The 15,722-nt window shown below is 41.4% G+C and overlaps 1 protein-coding gene across 2 annotated transcripts in view; it reads right to left on the bottom strand.

Moving 5' to 3' along the window:
• PHACTR2 (phosphatase and actin regulator 2) overlaps window positions 1-15,722 on the bottom strand; it is a 140,935-nt gene that overhangs the window by 3,165 nt on the left and 122,048 nt on the right. For both annotated transcript variants that reach the window (XM_049800216.1, XM_049800217.1), the window contains 4 exons: window positions 13,609-13,664; window positions 7,230-7,291; window positions 6,042-6,179; window positions 3,671-3,747 (listed from right to left, as the gene is read on the bottom strand). In XM_049800216.1, coding sequence (XP_049656173.1) covers window positions 3,671-3,747; window positions 6,042-6,179; window positions 7,230-7,291; window positions 13,609-13,664 — 333 coding nt within the window. The remainder of the gene's footprint in view (window positions 1-3,670; window positions 3,748-6,041; window positions 6,180-7,229; window positions 7,292-13,608; window positions 13,665-15,722) is intronic.

Genomic DNA, 15,722 nt, shown 5'->3' with positions numbered 1-15,722 from the left:
ATTTCAACTGACAATGACACTGATCCTCATCCTGCTCTCACAGCTTTACTTTTGTTGCCTGAACAGAATTATTCCCAGTTTGCCTGATCTGTGTGGGATTAGTCATCCCTACTATTCCCTGATGTCCGTCTCTCTCTACCAGAAAACCAAACAGGGCTATGGTGTGGCTCAGGCACTGGTGTATGTCTGCCTGGCCATACCATTAACCTGTTACTGTGGTACCTGGCACAGGTTTCCTTGGGTCAACCAGCGCTCCTCCAGATACTGCCTGGGCATGGCTGGGATTAGCACAGGCCAATAGGCAGACCGGGTATGGGGGGGACGTCACCTTTTTGGGTGAGGGGAAGAGGTTAACTGTATGAATTCAAGCTGTGACAAGCCTGCTGGCCTCAGGGCCACAGAGTCGTCTTCAGTCTGTTTTGTTTGCCAATATAGATTTAGCCACAATTGCATCTGCTATTTAGAGACACTGTCAGAAAATCAGAAAAGTTTTGCTAAGCCATAAAACTTTTTTTTTTTAATCCTTGTGCAAAATGAGGCTAACAAAAATTTTGCATTTTTTTAAGTAGCAACAGATTTTATAGCACTGCAGATGCTTTCTTCCTGTTAACAGCAGCCAACTGTGGCACATGAAGGCCCAAATACACCTCACTGTTTTTTAGACTTCTAGGTAGGGCATGTACCTCACTCCAGATTGCCTGTGTGACAGATAGAGAGGTGGGCTGCTCCAAAGGGTGTTGCAAACCCTTTCTAGAATAAGTTAGGAGCCTACAGTAATTGAAATTCTAACTCATTTTAAATGTAATGAATCCAAGCAAAAGGGTAAGAAGGACACCAATATCAGGTGCTCAACAATCTCTGTTGAAATGGCTTTAAAAATATATCTTTCCATAAAGTAGTAAAAAAGGTAGCAACTTTAAGAAAGTATAGGTAATGATGCACCTAACACAGTAGATTACATAAGTTTTTGTTTGACACATTTTCTCTTAACAGTTCCAGAGAAGAGAAGAGAAAATAAGCCACACATTACCCCTGTAATGTGGTACAGTACAATACAGCGATGCATTTCTCAAATAAAGGAAGTGTACACAACAGCTGAGGTTCACAAGTATGTAGCTCATCTGCTAAGTGAGGATACAGTGCATTGCAAAAAAGACACAAGTTTTTTGTATTTGTGTAGAACAACAATATATTGGATTATATATAGCATTTCCATTAGAAGCACTTTATAAACATCTACTAATATCCTCTTCCCAAACTTTTATTTATTTCTCTTTTTTTAGTAACTCTGTTATGAAATAACAGAAGGAATCAGTCTAACTTACTAGGAGTAGAAAAACAGTTCAACTGACAGTCATTACCTTAAATGATGAACAATGAAATCCAGTGTTTTTTCTTTCCCAAGTTTAATATCAAATTTTAACAGTTCACAGATACTGTAAATACTGATTATAATATTAAAGCATCTTTTATTGAATACATAATAATATAAGAAACTAAATGCTATAAGCTGTTTTTGTTTAATAAGCTGCTTCCCTGTTGTCTCATTCTATCACAGAACTTCATGAATAAGCCTTTGTTAACCAGCTGCCAATGCACTTGCCTTTTGGTTTGTATTATCTCAGCGATCTCTTTGAAAAAAATTAAAAGATGAGTAATTCATTCTCTGGCTAGAGACTTGTCTACGGTTTTCTTAAAACAAATCACTTTTGTTGTATCAATCCAAATGTAGTGGTGAACTACATAATTTTTAATGAGAAGTCCCAGAGGAAAACAGAATCTCTTTTTATTTTCAGAATTGCAATTGACTTAAAACATCTGCATCTAATTCTGCTCTTAATTAGCTTTTTCTAGTGTTACTCTGCTGACTTCTGTGCAGTGGCTCCACATGACCAGTAAAAAAATAAGAGGGTGGAGAGGGAAGAGAGAGAGCCCGATTTCCCTCAGGCTGAAATTCTTCCAGGACCCTACAGAATCATTGCCTATAATTATCACAGTTTGGCTGTGCCTATTTTTTACTCCATTTTCCAAGGACCTCCTCCTCAAAAAAAAAAAAAAAAGAAAAAGAAAAAATAACTTTTTAACTGGTTTGTCACTCCACTGGATCCCTGAGATTTTTGGTTCAGCTTTCAAGAATCCAACTGTAATCAGTCTCAACTGTTTTCAATTATCATGAAAAAAGAGCCGATTCTTTTTGTGTGACCCATGCCTACCTGTACTTATGCTTCTATATTGCAATGCAAATCAAAAAACATTAACCACGTAAGCAGGGTGTTGCACTCCATCTCTCTCAGCACACAGCCAGGTTTCTATTCCTGCTCCTTTTTCTTTCCTCCCTTGGGATGCCTGTTTTTTTAAAGTAGTATTTTTATGTGTATTCTGAAGAAGATATACTACCCATTAGCTGAAGAGAAAATTACATCAGAAGTCAAATGAAAATATACATATCTGTGCTTAAAAAGGACATTCTCTAATGGTCAGAATGTGACACTAGATTAAACCCCTGCCTTCTGGGTCATCTCCTGGATTAAATTTGCTGTCTGTGAACCTGGTTTGATTTTTTGAAAATTAATTTATTCATGTTATATGTACACTGAAGTGAGTTTACAGTATTATAAAAAAAATCCATGTTTTGGTGAGAAAAACCCCACTGAAGTTATGAAATCAAGCAATGAACTAGGAGATGCCAGAAATCACCAAAGACCCATCTCCCTTTGTGAATTTTCCTTGTGACACTCTCTTTAATTAGAGGATTCACACTCACTTGCTCAGGTCCTGAGTTTGATTGAAACAGTAGCAGGAAAAGGAAGGGATCCAGTCTTGGGCAATTGTTTTTATTTGACTTAACGCTGTGTGGAAGTGAAGAAAATAATACTATGTATGCAATGTCGGCTGATCCTAACAGCAAGTTTTGCTTGCTGGTGGCAGTTTTCAGCCTTTGTAACCTTGAAGAAATACAAACAGATACTATGGGGATGGCAGAAAGCGCCTCCGTCCCCCTAGGAATAACTGCCAAATCTGAAGTCCTGCTAAAAACTGTGGACACTTCAGAGCTCTTTAGATAATAATGCTTCAGGCAGCATCTTGGTGTTATCCAAAGCAGAGAACAAAACAAATCCAGATTAACACATTAGAAGTAGCAAGCAGAGAATACTAGAATCTGTCTTGTTCCCCAGAAACTGCTGCCAGGAGCCTGGGTGACCCTTAGGAAGCTCCCCGAAACACTGGTGAGCTTTTCTGAAGTTCAGCACATCATCTAGTTTTCACTTACCAAATGCATCTACAAAAATGTTTACCTTTCACGAGCAAGGGAGTACTGCCTGAGAAGGATGTCCCTTTTTTTGTGCTTGAGGACTGTGAACTTCATCTGCAAGAAATGCTGAGTCCTTTCAAAGGATTATTTTTTAGATTTCCCAAACAATCTTTTTCCATATAGCAACTGATCTACTGCAGTCACCTTCACTGCTGTGTCAACTACCCAACTTCATGGATGGCAGCAGCAACACTGGGAATCCCAACAGAATCAGTGGTGGCATTCAGGTGGGATTCAGGAGGACTCATGGTAGGAATCTACACAAGTCATGACACAACTGCAGAGGACTTGCAGAAAGGCAGAGGGTCGCTGTCATACTCGCCTCTCCAACTTGTGCAAGAAGAGCGATTCACCCACCTGGTAAATTGCCGACTCTCCTCATGTACTTCCATTTCTGTGCTTTTAAATTCATTCAGTTCTTTCCGTATTGCTGCCTAATAAACAACAATGACATATGCAACCATAAGAAATATGAATCTCAAGGAAAGTAAAGAGTCTGAAAGGAACCTGGCCCTACTCTTGCAGGTTCCCTTACAGTTCCCATTGTCCGGTCTCCCATACTGTAATCCACAGCTCTCACACATTTCTGACCATCAACATGAATGACTTTTTTCAATTACAGCTGTTTGGAGTGGTAATACACTACAAAGAAACTCAAAGCATCAAACACCAACAATAAACAAAGAAACACCAAATCTACTGCAACAGGTGAACCAACGCCCCCACCAAAATATGGCACTCGCTACAGACAAAAATGGGCAAGGGATTGGGTTACCTTGACAGTCACCTGCAGAATATGCAGCCAGGAGGGGATTATATCTCCAGGCAGAGCCCCTGAGGAGCTGGTGAGTCACGCTGCCTGCACAGGCACTGTACACACAGCAGGGGCCTTGTATCTCCCCACTGGAGACAGGACTTCAGGGATACAAGATGAATAGCATTTTTCAAAGTGGAATTAGTCACTTGGTTTGATTAGGTTTATGTAAAATTACATGAAATATTTGGACATTTCAGGATTGCATTTTCAGCTGGCAGATACTGAAGATCAGCAGAAATGCAGTGCACTTTGTAAATGCCTTGTTGCTTATGTTAAAAGAGTGATAAGCGATTTGCTTCATCAAGTAACAAATACAATTTCTGAAATAGACCAATATGTACTACAAGGACTTTTGTTTCTATGCCATATGATTTCCTACCTTCACTGTGAAATGAAATGACAGTTTATTCTTACTCACTCTTTTATTTCACCATTTTAAATGAAAGCAGTATCATTTCATTAATCGCTAAAGAAATCTCACCTTACGTGCATGCCTTTCAATGCAGAACAGACAAGCAGTATGATAAAATTATAGCATCACCAGACTGCTGTCTCATAAATGAGAAACTTCATCTTAAGCAGGGGATGGTTTAGCCACAACAGCATGCTTACACGAGGCTGCTGTAACAGCTAGGAGAGAGACAGCCATTTCTGAGCATCGAATCAGCAGCAAAGACACCAGAGCTCTAGCTCCATAATATAGTTACAGTACAATTTTCTGCTCCCACTGGAATTAGAAAAATAACTTCCCTGGGAAAAAAGGGCAAGGCAGTTTCCAGGCAAGCCGGGGTCTGCCTTTCTGCTGAGGCCAACAAACATGGGGGTCACAGAACAACAAGCCTTGGGCACTTGTTCATTATAAAATGAATTGAGATTAAAACCTGCTACCCTCAAGTAGGTAGGAAAATCCCACTGGTTTTTCTAGTGCAGTTTACCCGGCTGGACCTAAGTGAAAGTGGAGGTGCTGGGTGCTCTAACTTCCCATAGACTATGTGAGGACTAGAGAGTGTTCAGCACCTCCCAGAACCAACATTGACAAACGCTTCTGGGTACGTTTTTAATGTCTCTACCTTGACTTGATATGAGATTCTCCTTTGACTGTCAGATGAGCTGGCATTAATATTAAAATACAAGCTGAAATAGAATCAGTTCTTCATAGTCCTTAGCTAAAAGACAGTGGGTTCTTGCACATACCACTTTTCACGCCAAGCACATTGCATACGATTTCCATAAAAGTTGGTTCAGACCCAGTGCTAAAAGGGCCAGCACTTTTTTATACATAAATCCTACAGCTTTCCTCCTATGAAGTGGTGTAGGAGGGAAATGGAAGAGTGTTTTATGGTAATCTTTGAGTGACCTGTTTTTTAAAAGAGAATCACAGAGCCATTTGTCTCATCCTTTGTAGTTAGGCAGAAGAACTATTAGCTGCAGCATGTTGGGGGCAAACTTCCCAAGAAGGTGTGCTGCACGCATACAGCCAGCTCCTGCACCGACAGTTGTGGCCAAGAACACTTAGGAGGATGGAGCAGCTTCTACCTTTTTTCACTTGAATGAGTTGCAAAAGTAACTCTTGGTGGCAGTGACACAGGCTTCTGCCTGCAGAAACCTTGCCTGAATTCCACAGGCCGTGGCCATCTTTGCTAACAGCATGTACCTGGCTCAGGAAGGCTTTAAAAATGCAAGAAATTCTGGCCTGAACTGCTGTAATGGAGGTGGCAACTACACTCCTAATAAGCACCTGAGTGGGTTTTCATAGCTGCGAGCAGTAGATGCACAGTAGTACCATGAGAATCTCGCTGCCTCCAGCAGATGTGATTCATGATGCCGGCATCAAGAGAATGTAAACCAGAGGAAAGCTCCCCAAGAGTGACAGATGCAAGTATTTTCTTATAATCTACATTTGTCCCTTGCCTTGTCTGCGGGCGTTAACCTGGCCCAAGGCTTGTCAGCACGACGGTCATAATCTGGAGAATCTGTGACCTCCACGTACTCATTAAATCGAAGGATTCTTCTTGCTTGAAGTTCAGCCACTGTAGGCCTCAGGCTGAGCTGTAAGCGGGAGGCAGAAAATAGTATGTTTAATAAGATGAAATAAAATAAAATAAAAACTGAGGGTATGATGTAATCTCAAGAGAACTTTAATGGTATTTCTAAATAGGGTCACTTTCAGGTGTCTAAAAAAAGGCACCATCCTGGGAGCATTGCACAAGAATGGAGAAGCAGCACAACCTAATTTCTTCAATTATAAAAATAGTCTTTATCAGGCAGGTCACAGAGAATCATGACAGTTATCCCTGGAATATTAATTGTGACTTTGCAACTGTCACACCATTTACCCCACTAGACAGTAGGTCCATTTGCATTAACAATAACACAGTCTGCTGTGTTCAACTATAATACTGAAAATAAGCAGGATTTGGAGGTGCCTGCCTAACTAAAAAAATTGTTTTTGAACATCTGGGGGTCATTATGATGCGAAATGGTTTCAGTCACCTCAAACAATATTCACTTTAATTAACTAAGGATGATCACATTAAGGAAACTGTATTTTTGCAGAGAAGGGCAGACCAGGGATACATAAAAAAACTCCCCTCATCCCCTCCTAGAATGAGCTCCCGAAGTCAGGGCAGCAGATCCATAACTGCTTTCTTTCCAGGGACAATGAGCGCAATCCCACCTGCAGCGGCCAAGACCACTGACGTGGTTAGAAGAACGGTGAAGGGATTTCTTAGGGCGCACACTGCTTTACTGCCCTCTCCACTGCTCTAGGGAAGAGTGGATCTACAGGCGTGGCTGCTCTTGAACATACGTGACAGCAGTGCTCATGCTCAGAGAGGAAAAATGTGTCATTTCTCTCCCCTGCTGACATGGACAAATACTAAGCAAGGCCAGACTCTGTATGCTTTTCCAGGTATGGGAAACTGGACAGGATGGAGCTTCCCCCAAGATGGGCTTGGCTTGTACTGCTTTTTAAACAGATTTCTAATCTGGGTGCATGACTGATGGACATTTGCAGTAATATATATACACTGACTTTTAGAATCTTATAAAAAATAATCCTATGTACACAAATACACAATACAAAAAACACATCGTCACCTTTCTACTGAGTCTACGTTTTATTTCTCTTTTGGCTTCCTGTTCCTCTTCTTCATTCTTCTCTGTTTTCAGAAGAGATAAAAAGGAGTGAGTATTTAAGTATTATAACTGCACAGACTGTGTATTTCTCTTGGTTGAAAGCTTCAGGACTTCAAGTCCTGGCTCATGTTTCCTCATATTTCTCCATGTGTTGTCTGTTTTTTGGATTTTGTGTGCTCTCATTTCTTTTCCCTATCCTCATTTCCCTCGACTCTGTAGACATCTCAAGTCACCACTGTGGGTCAGGAACACAGCAAAGAGGAGGCGTCTGTAATTTTCTTTCTGTCTAACAGCAAACAAGGAAAGAGCTGCCTAATGTTTCAATTACTTGTCCTAACATTAAAATCACTGTTGCTTTTACTTCCAACATGCCACCTATTGACTTTAGAGTCTAATTATTTCTAAGGGTCAAGAAAAAAGTTTGCTCTGAGTATCTGAACCAGCCAAGTGTCCTCTGCCGCTACAGGATGCAATCAATCAATGAGAATTCATTTCACTGTCATTTGTTAGTGCAAATTGGTTTTGTTACTTTAATTTTTTTTCTAGTTTTATAATGATTCAGCGTTCAAGCCCTCTTGGTTAAGGGCCACTAGCTAGACCAAATGAACAAGTATAACAGAAAAAGACATGCATTTTTTAACGTATTTGGGTATGAGACAGAAATATGCTTTTAGCAAATTTCTGTGCTAAACAAACTGGATTTCTTGAGTGCCAGTGAAAACCACACTTACAAAGGCATGTTCATACACACTCAGCATTTTTTTTAACTGATGTACATTTTGAAGGATATTGTTTGCCCTTTCAGTCCACCTCTGATGGTTATATGCAAAGCTAGCTTTATGGTGGCTCAAATATCCCACCTAGAGATATCTGTAAAATCCTGATCCTGTTTTATTTGTGGTTGGTGGTTATGGACTCCACGCTGCAGTTCAAGGCTAACTATAAATTTAAAGGAATTAATTTGTCTGTTGTGGATGCAGCCAACCTGTATAGATGAAAAGGCAGTTTTAAATCCTGGTACAGTCCGATTTGCCCTGTCTGCTATGGCCAGCCTGCTGTGGTGGCACAGGCAACCTGGTTGCAGAGGACCTTCTGTATCATGACTGATACACTGGAGGCAACACTATGGCAGGACACCCCATGGTACTTGCAGATCTCCTTTGCTAACTCAAAGGCTGTCATGTAAAAAGAATACAAAGGAAAGGGGAAGAGGAACAAATGATAAAAAAGAAAAAGAAGAAAGTTACAGTAGGAAAAAGGCAATGCCAGCCCAAGACCTGCTCTGTGGGAAGAGTCCAACATCAACCCCAGGTTTCCATCAGCAAGATGCAATCACACAGGCTTGCTGCCAGGATTAGGCTGGAACTCGTGTTGATGGTGATTTTACCGAGATACTGAAATGTGGATGTAATTTATGGTTTATTAATAGCTTTTCTCTTAAACAGTGAAGAGATGGATGGCCTGTTTCCATAGAGGAACTGTAAACTGACTAAAACTGAAGAATGGAGAATTAAAGATTAATCTACATTTAAAATTTTTTTATTAATATATCTATCAATAAACAAGTTGGGTGTATTTAAAGACTTACGACTTTAAATGAGAACTCTTTTTATAACATCTTCACCTAACAAAATCAAAAGCTCTCTAGCTGTTTTAGGACAGACAAATGATCAGTAGGCTTTTGTTTAAACATACTACCTTTGCAATCAATAGACATAGTAACTGAGGTAATTAAACACAAACTATTAATTGGGGGTTCCATTCACCTGGGAATTACTTGACATAAAAAAATTTTCTCCCTTCTATGAACTAAGTTAGTTGCTTAAGTCCTACCTCAGAAATTCTCCAGACACAGCAGTAGAAAATGCAGCTGGGTATACGCACCGCTGTACTGCTTTTTCCTTAATTTAGTTTGTAAATATATTCTGCATTATTCATATCTTGACATTTCTTTGCTATCTAAACCACAGCATCTCCTAAGAAGCAGCAAGAAGACACCTGATGTAAGAAATAGGAGCTCACATTGCTTAATGCATACCTTAAGAAACAACTACCAACAGCATGGGCACCTGAAATAATTTTTCTATATTCTGGGGGAGGATAAAGTAACTCCAAAAAGTTGATCTGGACATTTAGGAAGGTTGAAGGTTAGCTGCCTATCCCATGCTGTGAAGCTACCTCCCTGTGGGTAGCAGTTTGACTGCACAAAGGGATGGCTGGACATGGGAAACCACCTAGGAATAGGAGATGAGCAAGTCCATCATCTTAGCTGCTGGGCAGAGGGTCCAGGCAGCTCCTGGAGCAGGCTGATGAGGAGAGCTGGCAGCCCACCTTTTGGAAGACAATTCTAACACCAGATACCAACACCCAGCACCAGGAGCTTCCTTCACTCCTGGTCAAAGCAGGAGGAGATTGAACCCATGGGGAGCACGCAGGCTTCTGCATGAGAGGTCAGGGGGCAGCATGTGTTCTGTACCTTCGAGTTGTTTTACTTCTAGGAATAAAACACAAGAGCTAAAGGAAAGGGACTGAAATCTGGTGGCTGCTGCTAAGATGTTGAGTCTGCTGTTTGGCAAATGGCCCTCCGTCTACGGCACTGACTCATACCTAAAGCACCTATTTCCCATCTCCAGCCTGCTGGGCAGTGCTGCGTTAAGCCCAGTGCTACAGAAACACTGCCCCGATACAAATTCCTACCAACAGTAAAACCTACAGTGTTATTTTTGGTCTCTTAAGGTAAAAGTTTTGAAAGTTGCCGCAGTGAGTTAAGAAGATGCGTGGTGCTAAAAATAATGGGTCTGGTGCTCCTGCTTCCTTCAGGTGTTGTGGAAAATTCCAGCCGGAGGGCCAAGTTTTGACAGCAGGTACGAATGGACTCACTTGCCCAAACAGGAACACATTAATGCACGGGAACATACTTCTGACTGCTTTCCACCTTAAAAGCAGATCTAATCTGTGTGATGTGGAGAAAGAAAACATAAACACAGAGTTCCCAGCTGCAAGTCCCCTCCTCAGATGTCCCGCTGCTGCCTTACTGGCAAAGGCCCAGCCCAGCGAGCACCCTTTGCTTGCAGGAGTCTCCAGTTAGATCCCAGGAAAACTATGGCTTCCCTCCTTCCCTGCCTGCAGCTCCTAGCAGGTCAAACTGGGAGCTGACTCCTAACTGAAACAATTTTGTTAAGCATCACTTATCATGGCCTTCGAGTTAAACAATCCACTGGTCAAAGCCGAATAAGCAGCTTCCCTGGCATCTATACATTATTGCTCCTGCAGCTTTTGCCATGTTAAATCTGGTCACCTTCTGTTCTGTGGGACATTTGTTTCACAGCAGAAGGGGAAAAGAGATGAGAGAAATTGTTCTGCCTGAGGACTGCTCCATTCTTGACCAGAAAGTACTCTCGGAGCGTAAAACCGAACTTTCCATTGTGTCCCTATGGGATTAGCTATGTTTAGACTTCTCTGCGGGCTTGCTAGGGAAAGAGAAAGAAAAGACAAACAAAGCGCTTGCCTCTTGCAGTGCTCTGGAATGCACAAAGTGGTTTCTCTTTCCTGGTTTTACAAGCAAAGATAACCATTAATATTTCTTAACTAGCATCAAGAGCTATAAAACCTGTTTTCTACAAAGCCAGTACTGGCAGGCATGCAGGTGCACAGTACAAGAAGTTCACTGTCCCTTACAAATACAGGAAAAAATACAGTTATCTTACTCCGAAATTCCTGGAAGAATAAAAAGTTTCTTTGCCACAAGACAATACTATAAATACTACTGGCTCAAAGCCAGTACACAAGAAACCTGCATTTATTAAAACCAAGGGGCTTTATCTATTCCTTCAAGTGGACTCTTGAGTTATCGTAACTTTGTTTTAGTGTGAGAAGACTCAGGAGTCTGGATAGCTTTATCCAAATTGTTTTTATAGAAATCCGCCTGCAATGTCTTGCGATAGTACTTGGTCACAGGATTTTCAGTAACTGGTTTATCTGGAAGTATTATCAAAACAAAACTTCTTGCAAGACAGATTTCCTCGCTAACTGGAAATACAAAAAAAGGAAAAAATATGGACTTTTTCTGAACCTCTTAAAAGATCTGGGCTGAACTTAATCCTGAAATAAACATTTAGACCTTTACCACTTAATGTAACCTCGAAGTCTGACAAATATTACTCAACACAATACCTTCCCTTAGCTGTAGTTTACATACACGCAATAATATAACCCCTTCTCCCCATCCACTGCTTAAAAATAGGAGGAAGAAAGCTTTATGAAAGAAATCCCAACTTATTCACAAAAGCTGCCTGCAACAACAAAGGCATTTAAGAGATGTAAACATTTTCAAATGATCCACAGGAAGGGAATGTAATAATTTTGATAAATAATATGAGTGCTTTAGAGCTGAGAGAGAACTTGCACCCTGCAAGGGCTCTGAGTCAGACTGTCCCCACAAACCCTGGCTTGCTTTGGTTCACTTTGCTTTTTACAGATCACTGTCAACTCAAAATATTTTGTATCTTGGTGATGAGCAAAAAGCAGTTTTGGATTCTCCACGTGCTCGTCGATGGCGCTGTGACTTTTTGTGATTTATAAAGCTGCTTCCCAGCCTTTATTTCTTGCTCTCCCTTGCCTCTTTAAGACAGCCCCCCGGCAGCAGCAGGGGGGGACGGCAGGAGGCATTGAGTGCAAAGCCTGGTACGCTGCCAAAAGCTTAAAGTAAACAAGCTGAAACAGGAGAATAAATCTATTAACTGCTTTCCAGTCTTGAGCTACTTACTGCAAAATCAGTGAACGGAATAAACAATAGCAAAAGGGATATTAAATACATCGCAGGTTGGCTGCTAGATTAGTTATCTTGAGGCGAGCGAGACAGAGAGGGCAGTGAGGAAGCCCAGCTGGTGCTCCCAGCTCAGTCGCCATGCCCTGGCCCACCAAAGGTGTTTTGGAATTACCTTCCTCACATAGTCCAGCATGAGCAGTGTGTCACATAAAAAAGGTTCACATTTCAAAATTTATCTTTATTTATCTATGCAATCTATAGGTTCAGAAACTGTGTCTTAGAAGGTCTATTTGCATTATGTATCGGACAGGAGTCCCCTGACCCCTCTCCTGTGCACCATAATGCAGAAACTGTAGCTTCCCTTTTCAGTAAGACATGGCACTATGTGGCTTTTGAGAGCTTAGACAACAGCAGTGGGATTTCATTAGCATGGGTGGTTGCCTGAAAGCTGATAATTGCTATGTCTCCTCGATTTGCTGGCCTGAGCAGGTGACAGAATGATCAGGCCACGGACTTTGTCAGGTGAACAGCCCATTTGCTTTTCTTTCATTAGCATGCTGTGCACCAGGGTTGCACAGATGAACTCCAACTTTTCTGAACGATTGTTGGAAATTAACGGTATTATACCTACTTCTTCGGTTACATCAAGTTTAGAAAGTTCCTACACCTTAATAATAGATGATGTTTTGGATTTGTTTCTATGTGTGGAAAGCTTCCATGTGCATTTTGTTTTTTTACTTCTTCTACTTAAGCATCAAGCACTAGCTACCCTTGCAGAATGAACACAGGGCTAGAGGAGCTGGGCACGACAACTGTTACAGTATGTGTTTAGGTAATGTCCATATTACAGGAAGATTCATAAAGGAAGACAAAAAATGCCTGTTCTGAAGCGTTTGCCAGCCTAAGAACAAAACCAACATGAGTAAATGGGAGAATAGGTGTAGAGGATAAACATCCAATGTACTTCATTCCTCTGCCCTGACTATTTGAATTATAGACTTAAATTTTTCAAGAGGGATACCGAGGAAGGATTTAATCAATGGAAAGATATTCAGTGAGACTGTCTCATGGAAGTTTCAGTACAGAAGATGTCAGAAGTGGATATGAAGGCCAGCATGCTGAAGTAGTTGGCATGTACCTATTCACTTGCCCTTGAACACCTTTCCTCTTTCTACTCCACCTTCCAATCTCTGCCCTTACATCCCACCCCTGCCTCCTACTGATATTCCCTCCTCCTCCTCCTTCTCCTCCTGAAAATTAGGCAGGAGTTTAACCAGCCTACAACTACTTCTAAGGGGTATCTAAGTCATTCCTGGTCTTTCAGACCAGCTTCAAGAAGTGGGATTAAGAAGACAAGCAAGTTCAGCATCTTGAATATATGCAATTTTCACAGCTACTGTTACAGGTTAGCATATAGGTCTGGTGTCGACAGGTTATTTTCTAGAACACAATTTCTCTCCAGTTATCTCTCCAGGCTCTAACACTACAGCAACAATGATAGGCTTCCATATGAATCCAACATATGCTCACTTTCTAAGTAAATACTAGCTGAAACCTGAATAAAATACTTACGCTTTAGGATATTTCTCTGCTCTAGCTCTTCAGTTGTAGGCCTCTGGCTAAGTCTCCTGTGAAAACAAAGTGACTGATTTAAAACCAGATCCAAATAACACATTATGATTTGTAATACAGCTTAAAAGGTGTTTCTCATATGGGCATGCTACTCTTTTCCAGCAGAGGAATTCGACAACACAGGTAATTTCCAGATACAGTTATAATAATTGTGCATGTAACCACAGTATCGAGTGGCCATTTGTTTTAAAGATGTACTATTGCCACTTAAACACATAAATAACTGATACTTGCATAGTACTACAAAAATTGTACCAGCAAATTTAAACACCCCCTCTTATGAAAGAGTTCATAAACCTTTTTTGTCCCCAAGCACTGTAATTATGATAAGCTCGCTCTGCAATTGTAAGATTATTCTCAGATATTGTGAATGCAAATCCTATTCATTATTTAAAAAAACCAAACCAACCAACATAAGCTGTGCATTCCTCACTGATTTGTATGCACAACACAATTGGGAGTTTTAACTGAAAGTAAATTTTATTTAGTTACCTACATATAACAACTGCCATTAAAAAAGACCAACCCTGAGATACAGATTTTCTGGTTTGCGTAGTGGAGAACATGGTTGGTATTGTCTCTATGTTTACTAAACAGGTTCACTTGTCCACTTGAGAAAAGGAGCAAGAAAAATTTCAGCTGTAAAATGAATGCTGCAGATTTGTTAAAGATAGATGCCTCTCTGCCCAGCACACCTCACTGCGGTTTATCTTCGGCCTCATGAAACCCATCTCATTCAAACCATGCTTGGACTTTCAGATTTGGCGGGGAGGACCGGCAGGTTTACCCCATGTAACCAGCCCCGGCTGTAGGAATTCCCAGGCTGAGACCTGACCCGACCCTGACCGAGCTGTGAGAACAGGTCTCCCATCAGTCCTCGATGCTGACCACCACGGCAGGAATTTTTAAGGAACTGGCGTCAAACTTGGCTGTGCTTTCAGGCATGACCTCGGCCCTGATACGCACGGACGTTGCCTCCTGCTACCAAAGCAGGGCTGCGCGGGAGCGTGCCAGCTTCCAGGCAGAAGCAGCAATGTCCCTTGCACAAGGAGCTCGGGGCAGGAACCGGAGCGACTTGTGCAGTTCAAGCCTCCAAGGGGGCACCGGCAAGCAGGATGTGATCACCGGAGCTGGGATTCGGTCAGGAGAGCGGTGATAACAACCACACCACTTTATCAGCAGAAGAAAAATGACCCTTGAGCTCTACACAATAGATGGATCGCTCTGATGGTTAAGGGATGAAATTAACGACTTAGCCAGCCGGCCGGTTCGCAGGGCAACTCAGCTCATCTTCTAAGTGCTGATGCAGGTCTGCTGTACTCTGTGCTGGACTACCCAGTATCTGGAAATCTCCAACAAACACAGGACATCCTCCAAATCTGTCTGGACAACATTTCTGAGCACAAGAGAAACAAGGACAGGTCTGGGAAAATCCAGACATGTTGTAGTCTATTCTCAGAGACCACGAAAGCCAAAATTACCATTTATGAGGATTTTTTTTTAAAAAGCTTGTAAAAATGCAAGTGAAAGTTAGTGATTTTTTTTTATGCAACATTCTCAAGTCCAGGAAGAGAAAGTAACATATATCACACAGCAGTTAAACAGCATGAGAAAGACATGCCTCAGAGGTGGGCACAGTAAAACACTAAACACTGACCTACGAAGTCAGCCTCCTTCCATTTCTTTTGCTGGAACCAGCACATGAACAAAGAAGGAGTTAGAGGGCAGGAGGAGGATGGGGAGGGCCAGAAGGGACAAACATGCACAGGCATGCTCTGTGTGTCAGGAACTACTAGTCCATCTGAGATGGGTATATACAAGTGCAAGTTCCTGCTAAACAATCTGAGAAAAAGCTTGAACCATGGCAGCAATTACTATGGAGTCACTCTTATCCTCTTCTTTTTTCTTTTCTTTTTTAAAAACCGAACAACCCAAAAACCCAGAAGCTCTCAGATTTGTTACTTGCAGAACAAAAATGCATTACTGACATTTTAAAGTTTTGTGAGAAATAAAAATACTGTTTTCCAGACAGCTGTACCACAAAGATGCTCCAC

This window comes from Accipiter gentilis, chromosome 5, assembly GCF_929443795.1.
Source record: "Accipiter gentilis chromosome 5, bAccGen1.1, whole genome shotgun sequence".
Classification (NCBI taxonomy): Eukaryota; Metazoa; Chordata; class Aves; order Accipitriformes; family Accipitridae; genus Astur; species Astur gentilis.
The sequence above is the reverse complement of the archived record's forward strand: the minus strand, read 5'-3'. Positions and strand labels throughout refer to the sequence as shown.